The sequence below is a fragment of the Tympanuchus pallidicinctus genome, unplaced genomic scaffold (assembly GCF_026119805.1).
Source record: "Tympanuchus pallidicinctus isolate F22 unplaced genomic scaffold, pur_lepc_1.0 scaffold3, whole genome shotgun sequence".
In the NCBI taxonomy this organism is placed as follows: Eukaryota; Metazoa; Chordata; class Aves; order Galliformes; family Phasianidae; genus Tympanuchus; species Tympanuchus pallidicinctus.
The window spans coordinates 106,623,284-106,641,839 of NW_026294747.1; the positions used below are offsets into that span (position 1 = coordinate 106,623,284).

The 18,556-nt window shown below is 46.0% G+C and overlaps 1 protein-coding gene across 1 annotated transcript in view; it reads right to left on the reverse strand.

Annotated features, from left to right (window-relative positions):
- The window catches only part of ITGA9 (integrin subunit alpha 9), a 214,506-nt gene extending 198,455 nt beyond the window's left edge, over positions 1-16,051 (reverse strand). The window contains exons 1-4 of the mRNA XM_052693234.1: positions 15,764-16,051; positions 8,317-8,444; positions 7,052-7,158; positions 1,573-1,696 (exon numbers count right to left, since the gene is read on the reverse strand). Of these exons, the coding sequence (XP_052549194.1) occupies positions 1,573-1,696; positions 7,052-7,158; positions 8,317-8,444; positions 15,764-15,930 (526 nt within the window). The 5' untranslated portion in view covers positions 15,931-16,051. The remainder of the gene's footprint in view (positions 1-1,572; positions 1,697-7,051; positions 7,159-8,316; positions 8,445-15,763) is intronic.
- Between the last annotated feature and the right edge of the window lie 2,505 nt (positions 16,052-18,556).

The following is an 18,556-nucleotide window of genomic DNA, read 5'->3' on the forward strand; positions in this document are numbered from 1 at the left end:
AAATATCCTGTCAGATTAGCAGCCGCTTTACTCCCAAGACATGACGCACAGAAAAACACAAGCAGTTTGTCTCCTCCAGAAACCACCTCCCTGCAACGGCTTCAGACAAGCAGCTTTTAAAGCAAACATCAGAGTGATGACAAAGGCTCGGAGGAAAGCCTGGCAGCGTCTCCATGCACGCGTGTTGATCACCACAGCTCGCACTGGACTATTTGAACCACATTACCTCGCTGTGAAGCACAAGATCAGTTTTGCTGACAGGAACGAAGAAGAAAGAACAAATACAATGGGACAGCACTCACAACAGGAAGGCTTACACAGTTCACTTGTACTCTGCCACAGACCAGCTGGAGTGGCTGGTTCAAGAGACTCAAAACCTCTCACATCTCAAATAATGAATAATTTCAGGGCTGGTAAACTTGTTACATACAACTGTGTGCTGCTTCCAAGCAGACATATTCATTCAAGACAAAAATCTCATTGGTTTGCAATGAAAACAAATAAATAAAATCAGAGGTTTTGCCCATAACAAACCATGCTGTTCCTTGACCTCCAGATTCTATGCTTATACAGGCTCCTAAAGGCATCCTAAAGAATGATGCCCACGATCCTGATCTGAATGTGTACGTTTGGTGGCCCTGCTAGGCAGGGGGGTTGGAACTACATGATCCTTGAGGTCCCTTCCAACCTGGGTGATTCTGTGATTCTGTGACAGGAAGGAAAAACCCAAGATAGCCTTTTCCCCACTGTCGCTTTGGGAGCTGAGAAACCTTGGGAGATCTCTTATCTTCTTTCTAACAGCATTCCTATGCCCCTGGTTTAGTTAACTGCTTTTGGCTGAGGTGATGCTGTCTTCTGAAGTCTTAAGGAAAGGAAACACGATACCAAAATTTCAAATGTATCAGAAAACAGGAAAATTATGATGTTGACACTTGGGGTTTACAGTGAAGACAACAGGGACACAGGCCCATCGCTCAGGGTGCTGAAGACTTTTTTTGCCGTGCCCCCCCTAAATCCAGACCTTTGGAACACCCAAACACTTTATAGAACCCAAAGTGCAGCAGCAGTTATATTGAGCTGCCACAGAACTGAATGAATCAAGTACTAAGCAAGCTTTCCCCCCCCCTCTAGTACTAAGCAAGCTTTCCCCCCCCCTCTAGTCCTCTGATAAATTGAAACAAAAAACTGAAAGTATTTCCATAACCAGATTGATTCCCAATAAGTATTCTCAAATTAATCTGTGCTACAACTAAGCATGAGTGACCTGTATCTACTGATAATTCATACGAAAGAGAACCACGGCCACCAAATACAGTTCTGCTCCTTTAGCAAACTGCAATCACGCACAGCAAGTCTCAGGATTTGTTCTGTTGCTGTGCTGCTCTCTCACCTTCATGCAAAACCCCAGCTAAGCCTCAAGACTGTGTGTTACAGGGAGAAATAGAAAATAAAATAAACACAAACTCAGCAGTGAGGGCTAAAATGGTCTTAGAAACAAAGGGAAAACACAGAAGCTACAAAACAAGAGACCAGAGATGGAGGCAAGCCCCGCTCCCACCCCTCCATCCTTACCTTCATAGCAGGGCAGGAGTTTCTTCCCACTGGGCTGCAGGTTGGGGGGAATGATGTTGCAGAAGCCATGGGGCAGAATGTATTCTGTCTCGTAGTAGATGTTTTTCCAGCGGTGTGCACAGGCCTGAACAGATCACACCATAAGTGTTACTGACCAAGAGCTGCAAGAGAGCCCTCTGACCAAGGCAGAGCATGCAGAGTAAGAGCAACAAAGGCTAAACCGGCCTCACTAGAGCACAGTGCTCAGGATAAATGCCACACAGAGATACACTGCTTCACACCTTCCCAGAAGCTAGCTCCAAAAAAATCACACTGCACTGCTGCCAGACACGCCAGAAGTTGCCTTATGCACAAGGATTAATCAGAATCAAAAGAAATGAGATGTGAAACAGCCAGGGTTTTGAATTTATGCACATGGTGAGCCACGTCCCCAGCTGGTTTAAGCTGGGAACATTAGTGTAGATGCATCAATTTGTATCACTTAAGGCTTGGTCTCATGAGCACAGAAGCAATCTCTCCGCTACAAATCACCTCCTTAACATGCTTTCAACTTTTCCTGGAAACTCTGCACCAGCCTTGCTATCTCATAGAAGCCTGCAACAGCCACCTTCACAAGCCCCACGTTTTACCCTGTCATCCCCAGATGGGACACCTTCTCCCCTTGTCCTCATTCTATAGCACCTTCCTGCCTCAACACCTCCGAGCTGTTCATGTTGCCAATAGAAACATCTCAATATTTGCAAAAATGAGGGCCACAGAAATGATTTAAGGGGAACATCTCCCCTACAAGGGCAGGCTGAGAGCTGGAGCTGTTTAGCTTGGAGAAGAAAAGTCTCCGAGGAGATATGATAGCAGCCTTTCAATATCTAAAGCAGAGCTACAGGAAATAAGGGGACAGGCTCTTTAGCAGGGTCTGTTGTGATAGGACAAGGGGAAAATGGTATCAAAATAAAAGAGGAGAAATTCAGACTGCATATAGAAAGTTTTTTTACAATAAGAGTAGTGAGGCATTGGAACAGGTTGACCACAGGTGTGGTGGATGCCCTGTCTCTGGAAACATTCAAGGTCAGGCTGGAAAGGGCTCTGAGGATTTTGGTTTAGCTGTAGGTGTTCCTGTTCACTGCAGGAGAGTCGAAGGCCTTTAGGGGTCCCTTTCATCTGAAACAATTTTATGATTCTATGGCAAATTAAAAAAATAATAATAATAATCCATAGATTGCCACCCATCATACAAAGGATGCTTATAGTGCACTTGGCTTGACAGACAAAAGCTCAGCACAGATCAGCTTCAGGGACTCAGCTTATGACTTTAATCCCCCATGCACTGCTCATTCCAAATTCAACAGCACCAGAAGTAACACTCATTCCCTGAGTAACAAGGAAGTAGTTTCTCTTATGACTGATCAGCACCATGAGCACAAATATGCACAGGCACGTTCCTTCTGAAGGCAGTACCATAAAGACACATACCAATAAAGCTGGCGTTAAGTCAACCTCAACTCCAGACACTAACTCAAATGAAAAATGATAAAGAATATATATACATATATATTTTTTTAATTATGGAAAGATAAATCAAGCATGATGATATTGTAAATCCCCTGACATTTTATCTTTTGAAAACTCTCAGAGGCTTGCATAAATTTACCTACTAATCTCTCCCAACGGAGCACAAATGACAGAGAGACAGGGTGAGCAGCAACATCTCATCACAAGCAGCAGGCTTTGCTCAGGAGCAATCAGGAGTGAAGCGCAGAGGCCAAGAAAGAGAATAATAGAAGGAGAAAGAAAAAAAAAATAAAGGAAAGCAGCCTCTACATCAAAAGTACACTCAAAAATCAAGGTGAGACTGTGGATATGTCTCAGTAATTGAGTGCTATCCCCTAATCAGCGTGGGTTTTGTTGTTTGTTTTTGAAGGGGGGAGTTGTCTGATTTTTGTTTGTGAGCTTTTTTTTTGGGGGGGGGGGGGGGGAGGGGAATATTTTCTGTGTTTTTGTTTTCAGTAATGAAAACTTCTCCATACCCTCAGTCCTGCACATACTCAAGCATAAAGCAATTAACTAGCAGTAAGCCTGAGTCTGCTGATGGCTCTCCCCACTCTCCCCCAGACCACAGTAGCAGAATTTGGTATTTTCCCAATGGAGTGGAGTTCAGTATCTCCTCTCCCTCCCAAAAATTCACCTCTCTGCAGTCAGGCAACCAGCACATTTGTCTCCCTGCCATGGCAAAACTTGTCTGCATTTGCTTCTGGTTCTCTTGCCTTTACCAAATTATTTGCTTGGATTACAATGCATGATCCTTGCACGTCTCAGCACTGCTGAGTTAAGGTGATGCACTATCATAGGCGATTAAAGCCTTCCTCCTTTAGTAGTACATGTCTGAAAAGGCTTTGGGAACAGAGATGAATCGCTCAAATTTGATGTGGAACACAGGAGAAAGGACGCAAATTCCTGAGGCAAAATAAAGTCTTCCTGGACCAAGCATGCAGAGGTCTCTAATGTTAGCAGACACTGCATCACTGTGATATAACAGACAGATCACCTCAGAACAGCAAATGTTTTTTGCTTTCTTGAGGACTGAATGCCAGCCATAGGCTTTGCATCGTAGAAAAAGGAATGTGAGACCAAGACTTCTCTTCAGGGGCTGAATCCTGAAGTTAGAGTCCAGCCAGGGGACTTTTTAAGTGTACCACTGTCAGACCACTTCTGGTTTGCTCTTCACTATGAAGGCTTTGGCACAGTGATGGGTTCTCCTCCCTCACCCCTTCCTTTGCAAGCTTATCACTAAATGTGCCAGTAAGTCAGCTGCTTAAAGTGAAAAACAGCAACACATGATAAAAAGCAGAGTAACAACAGATGTGGCAGGTATTTCCAAAGAGCAAGATTAAAGCATGTTGGCTTATCTCCAAATCATAATGCACCGTCCCCAGCTCCTCTCCCAACAAAAGCAAAAGAAGGAATTTTGCCGTTTCAGTTTGGGAAGAGCCAACAATCTCAGCTGTATTATTGTAGCACTTTGATTAATGCAAATATTAACTGAGTATAACCCAGGACAGGAAGCCACTAAACTGCAAACTTTATTTTTTATACATAATCTTAGTTCTTCCTCTTTTAAAGTCTTCATTATCAGTTTGAAACTCTGTTTCAGTAATATCTTGGCACATGATGGGCTGACATAATCCAAGTTACCTAACACTAGCCAACCCTCTTGCACACTCCTAACCTTCCTCTTTCCACTGAAGTTGTTATTTCCATCTAAAGAAGGGGAATTCGACCTGGGGAAACTGATAAGACAAAGCCACTAGGCAATCTCAAAGCAAAAGGAACAACTACGACCCACAGTTACATTGTGGAACTAAATGCTCTAACATAGGACATCAAAAGCATGAAGAGCTCACATGGGTTTAAAAAGAGATGCTCATATTTATGAAACCAACAAAAGAATCCGTGGCTACTGAACACAAAAATATTGCACTTGCAACATCTTTTGGGAAAGCACTTTCTCAACCACCTCCCTGGGCAGCCCATTCCAGCACCCAACCTCTCTTTTGGAGAAATTTTTCCTAATATCCAACTTGAATCTCCCATAGCACAACTTGAAGCCATTCCTCCTAGCCCTATTGCTAGTTATGTGGAAGAAGAGACCGACCCCCAGTTCACCACAACCTCCTACAATTGTAGAGAGCTGTAAGGACTCCTTTCAAAACACAGCCTTCCTACTACTGGGAAGACACTGGGGCTAAGTAGCCTGATAGTTCCTCACCTTTTCACTTTGAAAAGTTCTGAGTGAGCAGCCAGCCCTAGCTCTGGCAGTTGCCTGGCTTTTTCATATACTTCCCTCTCCTCTGCTGCTTTTGCTTAGCTTCTGAAAAAGACAGAAGAATTTGTCTAGCTCTGGCCAGTGACTAGAAGATGGCAAGAATTATGTGTCTTGGAACCACACAAGGATTTGTGCTGGAACGGTCCTTTAAAGATCATCCAGCTCCACACCCCGCTGCTGTGGGTAGAAACACCTTTCATCAGGTTGCTCAAAGCCACATCCAACCTGACCTTGAACACTTCCAACACGGAATCATAGCATGAGGCTGGTTTGCCTGGATCAGAACACATTACTCCTCAGTCACCAAGCAGACTTCTTCCAAGCACACACATTGGGTTATCCCTTGAAAACACACGCTGCTTACACACTCTTCTAGTTGGAATGCCTTCATTTTGTGCTCTGCTGTATAATGTATTTTATTTATCCCATTCTGCTTTTCCCTTTTTCTTCTACAGTTGAACGTAGTTAAAACATTCAACTAAGGTGATGAACCAGCTAGCCTCTAAAAAACTAGCAAGCTGTGCACCAACAGAGAGAATCAGATAAAATACCACTGCACTATCACAGAAAGGTAGAAAATCCACCTGTTCCCCTATAGGAGGTCACTGTGCAAAGACTTGTGGTGCTAACGTGTCTCATCACATATTAAATAAAATGCTTTCACATTAAGCAGCTTCCTCCACTTCGCTGAGTAGGTGGTCAGTGGAGAAGGTGCTGTACAGACTTCCTGTTGCGAGCAGGTTTGAGACTCATGGGTGCCCACACACCAGTGTGATTCCCTGCCTCACTGGAAAGATGCTGCAAATTTCCAACTAAAAAAAAAAAAAAAAAAAGGTAGCATTTAGCATTAGATTGTTATTAGGGGCACTGTGACATGAGCTTGAAATTTGCCAGCCATACATTATGCACAACATTCCATTAAAATTTTTCTTATTCATTTAATATTCCTTCACAAGCTCCTAGATGGAGCTCAACAGCAGATGCAAGCACAGGCAAATGTTGACCATAATATACCCATAAATTTTAAAAAGATATTTGTCCAGTTCTTTTTAAGATTTTCTTTCCAGTACAGGAAATGCTTTGCAGAAATAAGTTCCACATCCTAAGGACCACATCTGCTCTCCTTGACCCTCTGAGTGGTAACCATATCAAAGACAACAAGGCCACCCACACACAACTAATTCATCTTCACTTTCAGTGCTTCCGCCTCATTAATGGAAAATACATATACATAAAGACAAAATATTTCCCTGAAGTCTCATCTTACACTTTTCACGGTGAGTTCTGATATGTAATGCATATGCCTGTGGAAAATGAATGCATACATAAGCACAGACAACCTACAAAAGGAGCAAAACAGCAGATACCTCACAGACAAAGTTCTGTTTATTCTGTTTGAAGATTTAATCCCCCAGATTTGGGAGGAAGCCCTTAGGTGACACAAGTCAGGTGTGATCGCTTTGAAGTCATTCGTCTACAAATACAACTTTTTGGCTGGAGCTCATTTTCCTTCTGCTTGAAGGAAGGGACTGCAGAATTTGCCGCCCATAAAGCTGGACTCCATCAGTCACTACCAAACGCATTAATTCTGATGTGTTTAGCATTAAAGTCAGACAGCAGCCACGATTTTAATGAGATCAAAGAGAAGAGCAGACCTACCAGCACACTTCCACCAGCCTTAGGCTGTCTAGCCAGGCTCACGCCCATCCATTCATCGTCTCTGTCTTCTTTACACGTCTTTCCACAGAGCATGCCCCGGGAATTGCCTACAGGAGGAAAAGAACGGCAGCACGGCAGGGAGACATAAGCATCTAGAAAGAAATCTCTTGGAAAAATGACTGCCATCAAACATCTGCCTGTCAGAACTTTTGCTTTCCCTTTCATCCCAACTATTATTTCTTGTAAGCTCTACTCAGGGTGATGCTCCCAATGTTACCAGACACCGTCCAAGCAGAGGACAGACTCTATTCCAAACGGCCAGCAGCTATTGCAGCATGCCCACAGCTTTACTTCAATAAGCCATCCAAGTGAAGTTAGTGGAATACACGTACAATTGCTTCCAGGATGCAATCAAAGCAAAAATATCCTGGAAAATGAGATCTGGGGCATTTATTTTATTTATTTTTTTTTTTAATGAGGTCTACATTTGTATGGGAACTGCTGAGTCACCGCCTGAACCTCTGATCACCTGAGGTGAGCCATGAGCCAGCCAGAGGAGCACAGCTGAAGGCAATTCACCTGTGCTGCCAGAAGGGGTGGAGCCAGGCTGCACCTCTCCTGTACCTATTTAAGAGCTGGCTACCAGAGGGGAAGGATCTCTTGAGATTGCCTCTATTGGTGTTTTGTGGTGAGCCCAGCTGAAGGGTAAGCCTTCCATTTTATTCTTTTTTGTTATCATTGTCCACTTTGCCTAACTCTCCTGATTACATTGTTATTATATCATCTTGATATCCTTTGATTATACAACATTTTTAGTCCCAACTGGCAATATCTGTGATTCCACTAAAGATGCTTTTTACTGTTGTAGATGGACAAGTCAAACATAGCCAAAGTACTACTGTAATCTACACAAGCTTCATAAAAACAAATCCTATTTAACTCAAACACGAAAAGATTTACAAAACGATACTCACTTAGTTTCAACTATAGGTGGAGAATTAAATAATTTTAATTGCATGACCAAGAAAATTGGAATGTTTAATGACTTCAATTTCTCCATCAGAATCCAGCAGAAGGTTTTAGAACAAAGTTTTGGGAATGGGCTGATCCTGACAGTATGACTGAGAAGAGTCAATCCTGACTACATAAACAGTGCACAAGTAGGACTCACTTAGAGAAAGCTGGAACCTCTTTAAGGCTGGCAGGACTGTTAGCCACACGGGGTGCTTTGTGATCCCTCCCCTCAAAGTATCACTGCTACCCACCTCGACCCATATCCAGCTCTGTGCATCTTCTGTCAGGATTGGTGTGGACTCGACATTTAAATACTGCTCCTGGGGACTGAATAGAGGTGCTGTATCTAGAGTCTGCCTTGGGAGCTCCAACCAAGACCCTGGAATCCAAGCACAAAGTAACAAGTTACTAACTGCATGAAAAAAAAACAAAAAACAACAAACAACATCAAGATTCGCATTGCCAGGCATTCCTCAGCTAAAGCAGTTTTTCCAGAAACTCTGTAAAATGATAACATTGATTCACAAACTGACAACAACACCAACAGTAAAAGCATTTTTCCACTAGTGAAGGCATGAAAGCCATGAATACTTTAATAAACTAAATTTCCATTAGGAGTGTAACACTTGTAAAGCAATTCTTTTTCTCACCCCAGATAGCATTTAGGAAATTATTAAGGCAGATAACAGCAGCCCCATCTATTTTCCCTCAGTTTTAACTACATCTCTATTGGCATTACAAAAAAAAAAAGACCTAAAATACACAGCCCATGAGAGGAAAAAACCTGAACCTGAATGTTTCCAGCCAGCTGAAGATTAATGATTGCTTAGAAAGTTGAGGCACTCTATTAGCAGAAGATTTTATGTAATTACAGCTTGAAAACAAACACAAAACACAGGAGCAAATTTCTTCCACAGTGCCTTGCCTTGCTATCGGCCATTACTTACAGTGGAGGCACCTTTCTTGGTTTAGCCAAGGGAACTACTGCTGCAAAGACAATCTCTGTACACAGCCCACACGCAGCACAGATCAGCAGCCCAGTATCAGACCCAAAAAAGCAGCTTTCCTTCTTTTAAATGACCCCTCTGCCATCCCCCTCAGCAGCCTCCAATCTGAAGCTCCAAAGCCAACCAGCACCCATCAACACCTCCTCAGGGAGACCTGGGGCATGCGTGTATCCCAGTGGGGCTGTCCTAAATAGCACAGGTCCTATTTTCACAAGTGAGAAGAACTAATGGCTGAACTGCTTGAGTTGCTGAAGCCTACAAGGCCTGAGCACATTGTAGAGTCAGAGCAAAGGATCCAGAAATAACAGCCTGACATGGAAACCCCACCATGCAGACAGCAGGCAGAAAATCAGATGCCAGTCATTTCATTTACACAGGCAATGAATGTGTGTCATTCACTTGCTGACATTCGTGAGGGCTAACAAAAGCAAATAAGGGGGGATATTACTAGCTTAAAGGTTCAAATTGCAAACGGCAAGAAACTGTTTCTATGAACTGCTAGAAAAATAAGATAAGGTAAGCTGTGCTGACCTCCAGTTTAAACAAAGCTTTCTTCTAACCCAAAAAAAGTAAATCTGAATCGGCAATTAGTACAAAAGATACCTTGGGTCGGAGAACCCCAGACAGAGCTTAAGGAGCATAAATCACAAAGACTCATTGGTTCTGTTAAAAAAAAAAAAAACTAAAAGGGAAAAAAATGGCAATTACAGATTTGAGTAGGCTACTGCCACACATCACATTACTCAAATTTGTCTTGAGTGAACACATCTTTCAGAAAACAGTTTGTGGCCATCTCTTCATACAGACTGAGCACAAGGAAGCAGCAATAACATGTGCCAGAAGCAAATCTATTTTGGATTGTCCTGAATACCAGACACCTAAAACTGGCAGTTCACCTGCACCACACTCTCTGTTATCTCAGGATCTTCTTTCATTCACTCACTCTTGCACTTCCTCCAGAGGTTGAAGCCTCGTTGGATTTCCCACTCTGGCTGATGTGATCCATGCTTGCCCAGACCCTGGGAAGTCACCTTTGGGGAGATGGCACAAAGTCCCCATCTGCTGGGCCACACGCTTTTGGCTGCTCAGGTTGCCATTGACCATGTACCACTCAGTCCAGTTTTATTCAAAGAACTGAGGCTGCCGTATTGGCGTATTACTCTTGTTAATGAAAGATTCCATTAAATCTTTAGCTAGTTTCTGTACACAAGTGTTTAACCTGTTGGAAGAAGGTCACCTATTTAACTGTCACAAGACTCCTCAGCAGACCTGGGAAGAAGACTCTTCTGCATCCTGATGTTCTGAAGCTCACTGAGCAAAACAAATGTCCGTTTTGTGTCTTCCCTACATGTTAAAGCACCTTGGAAATCTTCTGAGATTGCTATGAAACAACGCTGCAGCCAGAAAAGGTGTTTTTCTTTGGTACCATTTACATACCTTAGAAAATAAAGCCTTAGAATCTCGTATACTCTTGTGATTCAGCACTGTGCATTCTTGCCCAGCTAAATGCTCTAAGGATAATAATACACTACGGATATGTAAAAAGCCACAGAAGTACTACTCTGAGGGTTTTGCTATTATCAGGCAACCATCCAACACAGCCCTAGGTTAAAATACCCTAATGCTGTGGTAGAGCTCATCAGGACTTCTCTAGGAGTCCTGTCAGAAAGCAAGCATGAGCAGCCTTTTGCAAAGGCTCATGATGAGGCTGGTACTCTTTGCAGAGGTCATCCACAGCCCTAACTGTGCAGGAAGCCCCCTGGGATATCTGTGAGCAGCAGGGAGACACCTTGAGCAGGAAACCCAACCAGGGGAAAGGAATCACCCTCCCCTGAAAACAACCAAGGGCAGTAGAAGTGTGGTTTGGGGCCATTTTAAGGTCTCTTTTACTTGATGTGCACAGGAATCTCTAAGAGTTGACCACATCTCACTGACCCTGTGAACCGAGTACTGGTATGTAAGCTGCTGTGAGAAGCAGTAAGCAGAGAGGCCGTTTAACTTTCTCTTCTTGAATCTACACCCACATGGTCAAGGACAAACATCCTCATCTGTATGGAGATGGCTCTGCAGCTGTGCAGCCAAAAATCACAACACAGGCACCGCATCAGCCAGTATTAATGGATGACAAGGAGATTTCTGGCCACAGGGCAATTATGCATCCTTAAAATTACTTCCTGCAGAACAGTAACTGTTACTTTGCTGGTGATTGACCCTCAGCACATATAGATTTGGAAGCTAAGTGCCACATTTAGTGGAAAGAGCAGTGAAGGGAAGTGTCGAGCTGCCCAATGGCATGGAGGGATGCCAAACACACCGAACATCAGCCCGCAGCACGCCGGCAGCAATTAGGCAATCACAGCTCAAGGACTGTGGAGTGTGGGCACCTCACTTCACTGCAATGTTAAGTGGCAGGGGAAAAAGGTCTTTAAATATCCCCACATACCACAGCAGATTTCAAAGGCAGAACCAGGAGAGAGTGCCCCACCAGCACAGCCCGCTTGGGTTTTTCCCTATCAGAAGGGTCTCTGCCACACGTCAAGCCCTCAGAATAAAAATCCCAGTGGTTCATCTAGCATGTGCAGAACTAGAAGTGGGAGGAATGTTATTTGGGCAGCAGATTATAAGCAACATCAGTAAGCCCTTACTCTCCACCTTCTCCAAATACTCCAACTCTATCTAGCATCACCAACGCAGCACAGCATCATTAACACAGCGTCCATCCTTCACCAGGTTGATCTGTTCCCACGTCTTTTGTGGGTCGCCCACACGCTCACCGTACCCCAACAACTCGCACCCACCAGCCTGAGATGCAAAACCAGCCCCGTGTTCCAGCAGCAGCAGAATCCAGCGAAGCATGGGGCCGAAGGGGTGCAGCAGCAGCACAACAGCCAGGCTCATTCCTTGCTGTAATTCTCACAGCAGGATGCCGTGCAGCTAAACCGACTCCATTACTTTTTAGTGCCGGATCGTGCTGCCAGAAAAGATGAAGTTGTTAACCTGGACTTGCTGAGGGATTTGGGGGAGTGCCAGCAAGATGGGGAAAGGAGAGAGATTAATAAGTTAATAAAAGAATGATGAGAGATGTCACATCACTGACATCTTCTACTGGTGCAAAACTGACGTTGTTTGTTCTCGAAACCTCACAAAAGCAGAGAAAGTCACATTCTTGGTCACTCTGCTGGGTCTTTAGTCCAAGCTTGAGAATTATTTCCAGAGAACAGAAGCACTTCAGCTTGTCTGTGCTCCAAATGCAAGCAACCACCTGGATCCTTGCTTTGCTGGAAATGGGAATGATAGGGAGCTGGGTAAATCTCTCTAGATTTACAGTCACAAAACCCGGGTAAGGAAGGAAAATGGGGCATTGTCAGAAAAACAATAACCTCAGCACATCTGTGATGACAAGCTACTCCTGAGAAAGAAACTGTGCAAAAATAACTCATAGAAGGAAGGATTGCTGGGCTTAACTATTTCAGACAGGTGAGAGGCACAGACCTGCATCACAACTGTAGAGCAGGATGAATACTCATATTCCATCTTAAAATCTGGGTCTGCATCTGACACAACATCTCAAATGAAACATTCCTCATGCAGAATATTTGGTCCATATAAATCTTCAGAAAAAAAAGAAAAAAAAAAAACAAAACTCTGAGCTCATTTGCTTAAAATCTACAGGCTTGTAGCAAACAATGAAGGTAAGTGCTTTTCTGGTGTGGAAAAATGAGTGGAAGACTGAAGTTGAAGAGCTGGCAATTACAGATGCCTTTTTATTATGAGACAGTGAAGTTTCACGTATATTAAAAAGCAGACAGGCTGCTGAGAGGAACACATTTCAACTAAGATGCTCTGATGATCATTAGGGAATATTGGGCCCTGGGGCAATGAAGATTAAGAAACCCTGAGCTATCACGATAACACTCCAGTGCTTTGGAGCATGTTAACACATTAAATAAATTTACATAGGCAAAAGATAGCTCTGGATAGCACTGATCACATTTTTTACAGGCTTACACAGTGCCAAGCTGACCCTGCAAGCCACATATGACCAAAGTATCACAGCTCAAAGTTAACCTAGGTTAACTTCCCACAGCAGTCCTTAGGCCGAGGAAATGTGAGAAACTCAAACCATAATGCTTCTTCATGGAAAGAAAAGCTATAAAGCTAAGAACAAAACTGACACACACACACAGATAACACTATGGCTGTTAATAGCAGCTGCATGTTACAGTGGGATGAACAGCAAACCTTTTTACTACATACAAGGGCTGCTCCAAAAGTAATGGCTCCTATATTATTGCGTTGGCCCACAACATCAAAGGTAGATGGTGGGGGTATGGCAGCAGGGGCTGAACCTTCCCACCAGTTTTCCAGTACATGTTATTGCCTTGTAACAGATGGCAGCAGAGGAGCAGCCTGACCAAACACTGTCTGACATGGGAGTGCATCTGAAGCACAGGTGGATCACTGAATTTCTCCATGCAGAAAAAATGGCACTCATCAGCAGTTGCTGAACATTTATGAAGACCAAACAATGGATATGAGCACAGTGAGTGCTGGGTGATGCGTTTCAGCAGTGGCATCAGTGACAGCAGGTCACTTCCACTGGTGCAGATTTCTACGAATGCAGCACGATGGCTCCTGTTCATCACTGGCAAAACTGCATTGCTCAAGGTGGAGGCTGTGTTCAAAAATAGCGTCCTGTAGCTGAGAATCTGCTTTATCAAAGTGCTATTATGAGCCATCACTTTAGGAGCAACACACCTATTTGGTATACCAGCCCCCACCCCGTCCCCAGCCTATCTCATTTTGAAAGAAAAACCATCACCCATTAACCCTACAGACCAACTAAGAAAACAGCTCTACAGCTTTGCATGCACACAGCTCTGCACACAAAAGCTACGCACACAAAAACCCGACAGATTGCCGCCCATCCTGCTAACCATTTTCCTCTGCATTCACACAATAAAACTAAGATTGCATCTTGTCCTTGAATTATATGCAACTTGTAATCACTTCACAATGGAAATTTTATGCTCTGAAGTGGCATCCGTAGTAAGGCTTTGTCCAGTATGAATGTGGCTTTGTAAAAGTGCTTTACAACACTACAAGCCTTCATGCCCTTCTTGTTAAGAAGACAAAGCTAATGGTACTGACCAGGGTTCAGTCCTTCAATGGCCTGAATGTCCAGAAAGAATGCTCAGATCTTTTAAGCTCTCCAGAAGAAACTCATTAAGCACTTAAAACTGACACTGCCCCTCCAGCACAGGGTGATAGCTTCAGAAAACTGGAAGGCAGCTGCACATCCTTTGAAGAGCAGAACAACGCAGTGCTGGGCCTTCATCTTCAGACTCCATCTATGTATTACGAGCACTGATGGTACTCTGTGTGTGTATAAGCACTGGAATAGGCTCTGTAGGGAGGTGGTGGAGTCACCATCCCTGGATGTGTTTAAAATCCGTTTGGATGCGATGCTCAGGGACATGATTTAGAGGAGGGTTGTTAGAGTTAGGGCAGTATGGTTGGGTTGTGGTTGGATTCGATGACCTGTAAGGTCTTTTCCAACTTGAGTGATTCTATGATTCTGTGACCAGCGTTTGCTTGTGAAAAATAAGAATATTTTTGGCTGTATCTCCCCTAACTGTTATCACCTCCTCTAGGCACGGGACCCTGAAGCAGCCATGAAAACAAGCTCCCCGGTTCCACAGTGACAGAAGGGCTTTCCCCATCATCACTGACAGCCCGGTGCCGTCTCTGAGCACACCGAGCTCCTAGCTGTCAGGGATAACCCCCGATTAATCCGTGTAACACCACTCGGCCACCTCAGATGTCTTTTGTTTCTGGGTGCTCCTCAGCAAACAAGCTCTACTGTGGAAACCGGGAGCAAAACGCGAGCGTCGCAGATGCGTGCCCTCAATTCCCACACAGGCGGCACGTCGCAGGTACCTGCACCCCTCCACCCGCCCCGAAGGGTCACACCAGCAGGTGCCAGCCGAGGATAGCACTGCAACCCCTTCCACCTCCCCAGCCTTCGCCCACCCGCTGTGAGAGGCCGCTTTCCGCACCCCCAGCCCGGCGCTCCTCTCTCCTTGTGAAGCGGCCCGAGAAGCCCCCGGCCGCGACCGCCCCGTGAAAGCCGCTATGCAAAAGGCAGAGCGCACAACTCGTCTTAACCGGGGGGGCTGGGGGGAGGAGGGGGGCTGAAAGAAGCCCATTTTTTAAAGAACCGGACGCGGCATGAATACGCTTATGTCTATCACAGTGCCCCTCAGTTCCCCCACCGCAGCTGAGCCGTCGGAGCGGGAGATAAAGAGAAGCTCTGTGGACGTTCTCTGGCAGCGGCACATTAGAAGGACAGGTCCCATTAAGAGAAAGCAGCTTAAATTCTAACAAAGAGCCTCTCACCAGACCGGGAGAGGCAGAGCCCGCTCCGAGGCTCCTTCCAGCCACCGGGACAAGCACGCCAGCGGCACGATTCTTTCGGATGCGGGCGAACTTTCCGTCTCCCGTCGCTACTAAAAGTCCCACGGGCACAACAAGCCCCTCGCGACGGGTCGGGGCGCGAGCGAACGCCCGCGGTCTCCCCGGTCCGGAGGCACCCCGCGCTCGCAGCCGGGCCGGCACCGCCCTCGGGGCACGCGGCTCCCGCTCCTCGGGTCGGACCCGTCTCCCTCAGCGCCACCGCCCCGCTACTCACCACCGCGTGCTGTCGTGGTAGTGCTGCAGCACCGAGTACCCGAAGAAAGACCCGTTGGGACCCCGGAAGACCACGGGACGTCCTATGTCCACGTTGTAGCAACGCGCTAAAGCCACCCACAGCAGCGCGCTCAGCACCCGCGTCCAACTCCGCCGCCCCGCCGGCATCCCTGCGAGTCCCCGCGCAGCCGCTCCAGCGCCGACTCCTCGACGGCGCCGCTCAGCGCCGCGCTTTTGTGCCCGCCCCGCGCCTCTGCGCTGCCCGCCCGGTCCGGCTGCGCCCCGCGCCGCGACCCGCGGGGACTGCGCGCCCCGCTCCGCCCCGCCGCAACGCGCCGCCGCAGCGCGCCCCCTGGTGGCCGCAGGCTGCATCCCCTCGGGCTGCGTCTGTCCGGCGCTGTCTGTCGCGGGTTCGTAGAATCGCGGAGGTTGGAAAAGATCTCGAAGATCATCTCGTCCAACCGTCCACCTACAGCCATTATTACCCACTAACCGTGCCCCTCAGCGACGCTTCGTCTCCCCACGTTTCTTGAATGCCTCCAGGGACGGTGCGTCCCCCACCTCCCGAGGCAGCTTGTTCCAATGTAGCGCCGTTCCTCCTGAGGAGAAGTTTCTCCTGATGTTCAATCTGACTCCTCACTGTGAGCCCTCTTGCTTCCCCAAGCCCCCAGAGAGGTGATGGGGGACCAGGGCTGCTTACCACCCAAGTACCACGAGTTGGGTGTGGTGGTGCAGTGAATGAGGGCCCGATTCACATCACACCAAAGGGACTGGGAGAAAAATCAAGGGAAGAGATGGGGTCTTTTACTGGAGCAACAGACAAGCATGCACCTAGAAGGAAGAGCAGACCACTGTTTTCCAGCAAACATCCGCCAGAGCTGTAAGTGAAGCGGCAGCATTCATGGCTAAGCTGAAAGTAATTGTGTAAAGTATTACTTTAATAGCCTATCTGCTACTGAAAATGACTGAACGCCCAGTAAATTGGCAGGAGCCAAGGCAAGGTGATCACCTCCAGCGGGTACAACAGCAGCCACGTGCTTCTGCAGCAGGAGCAAGCAAGGTGTTGTACTGCTCGTGGCCCTGCAGAGCCCACGCCTGTGTTATTCAACAAAAAAAGCTGCAGGTTCCCCTCAGGATTCCAGTGGAAGTGAGCTTAGAAGTGTGCTCTTGAGGATCAGCCCCAGGAGCTGAGAGAAGAGCTCCCTCAGAGATAACCGGCAGTTCTACTTGTTGCTGTTAGCCCTTCTTGTAGCTATGTGAGCCCATGCACTCATCTGTGAGCAGCTGCACTGGGAGAAGCACAGCAGGTTCCAGGGAACTCAGGAGAGGGGCCAGGAGCTCTGATGTGGTGGAGACTGCTTCATCTGGCAAGCAGCTGGACGTACAGAGCAAAGTTTCTGGCATAGGCACAACTTGAGTGTGTTTGACACCTGGTGTTCCACAGGCAATGTGCTTCAGATAGCAACAGGGAGATGCAGAGGTGGGTTCTGGATGCTGGGGCTGGCTGAGAACTGTTGTGGGAAAACTTTATTGAAGGTAGAACAGTCTTTCAGCACAGGAAGTTCTCAGGAAGCTCTCAGTATTTCCTGAGGTGGGATGGAGCTGACTGTGCGTTCCTGCAGAGAATGCATGTTCAGCAAGGAGGTAATTGTGTGGTAAGCTGTTTCACGCTATTGATGTAGCTCTTACAAAAGTGTAGCTTGTTCCTGCAGGTAAGCATCCTCATCAGATAAAAGCCATCTCTGGATTGTTTGTAAGCACTGACCTTGGGTGTCCTCATCCGCGGAGCAAGCATGCTGCTGCTGTTTGTATGTGCAGATGTTACTGCCTGCAAGCTGACATTCTTCACATTGACTGTGACGCTAGAAAGTAGAGGTCAGCAGAGAAATATACCAGGGACAAGTTTAATAGAACAGCAGGAATTACAGAACTGGGTGCTGAAAAAGTCAGCAGAGGAAGGGAGGTTTGTAGCCATCAGTGCAGTTTACATGTGCTACAGAAAGCTTAGCAGAATATTTCTTTAAAGCTCATCCTGACAGTGGTTTATGAAAGCAATGGGACATTTTGACTCTCCAATTTTCTAATTTTGGGGGGATACAACTGCAAATGAGGATGACGTAGCAACACATCACCTTTAGAGGTTGAACAAGTGAATGCTCCTGCCACAAACCACACAGTTCTGCCTGTAGGCATGCACACACAGCGGGTTATGTAGAAATGAACAGTGAATGTTCTCCACTTTTAAAACCAGCTGGCAACGTGCTTAATACCAAATAAAATGGAGAGGTCATTTCTCAATACTTTCAGACATCATTGTACAAGCAAGTTGAAAGAATTGGTTTAATCATGAGGGAACCAAATGGAAACAATGGGGCATTTACATTGAATTAGCAGGGATGTTTATAACACTTAATGAAAAGATTTTCACAGCAGTTTTATTACTGTCCAATCAATATGGCTAAAATAATCTGATTTAGCCAGAAAGTCAATATGCAGTGATTAAGCAAATTCCACAGATGACATGCAATCCCATTAGCACTACCAAGCCAAATTCTCTGCACTTTGAAGCAAGAAAACAATGGGGCTTTTCAGTTAATTATCCAGGCACTGAACGATGCTAGACAGCTCTCCAGTGAAGTTAAAGGAAATGTGAGCTGGCACTGGCTGGGGAGAAGGAAGGGCTCATTCATCTCCAGAGAGACAAGGGAAGCAAAGTGGCTGCATGAGATGAGCACAGCTTGTCTCTCACCTTGCAGAGCTCCCAAGGGGGCTTGTTTCACCTGGAATTGATATG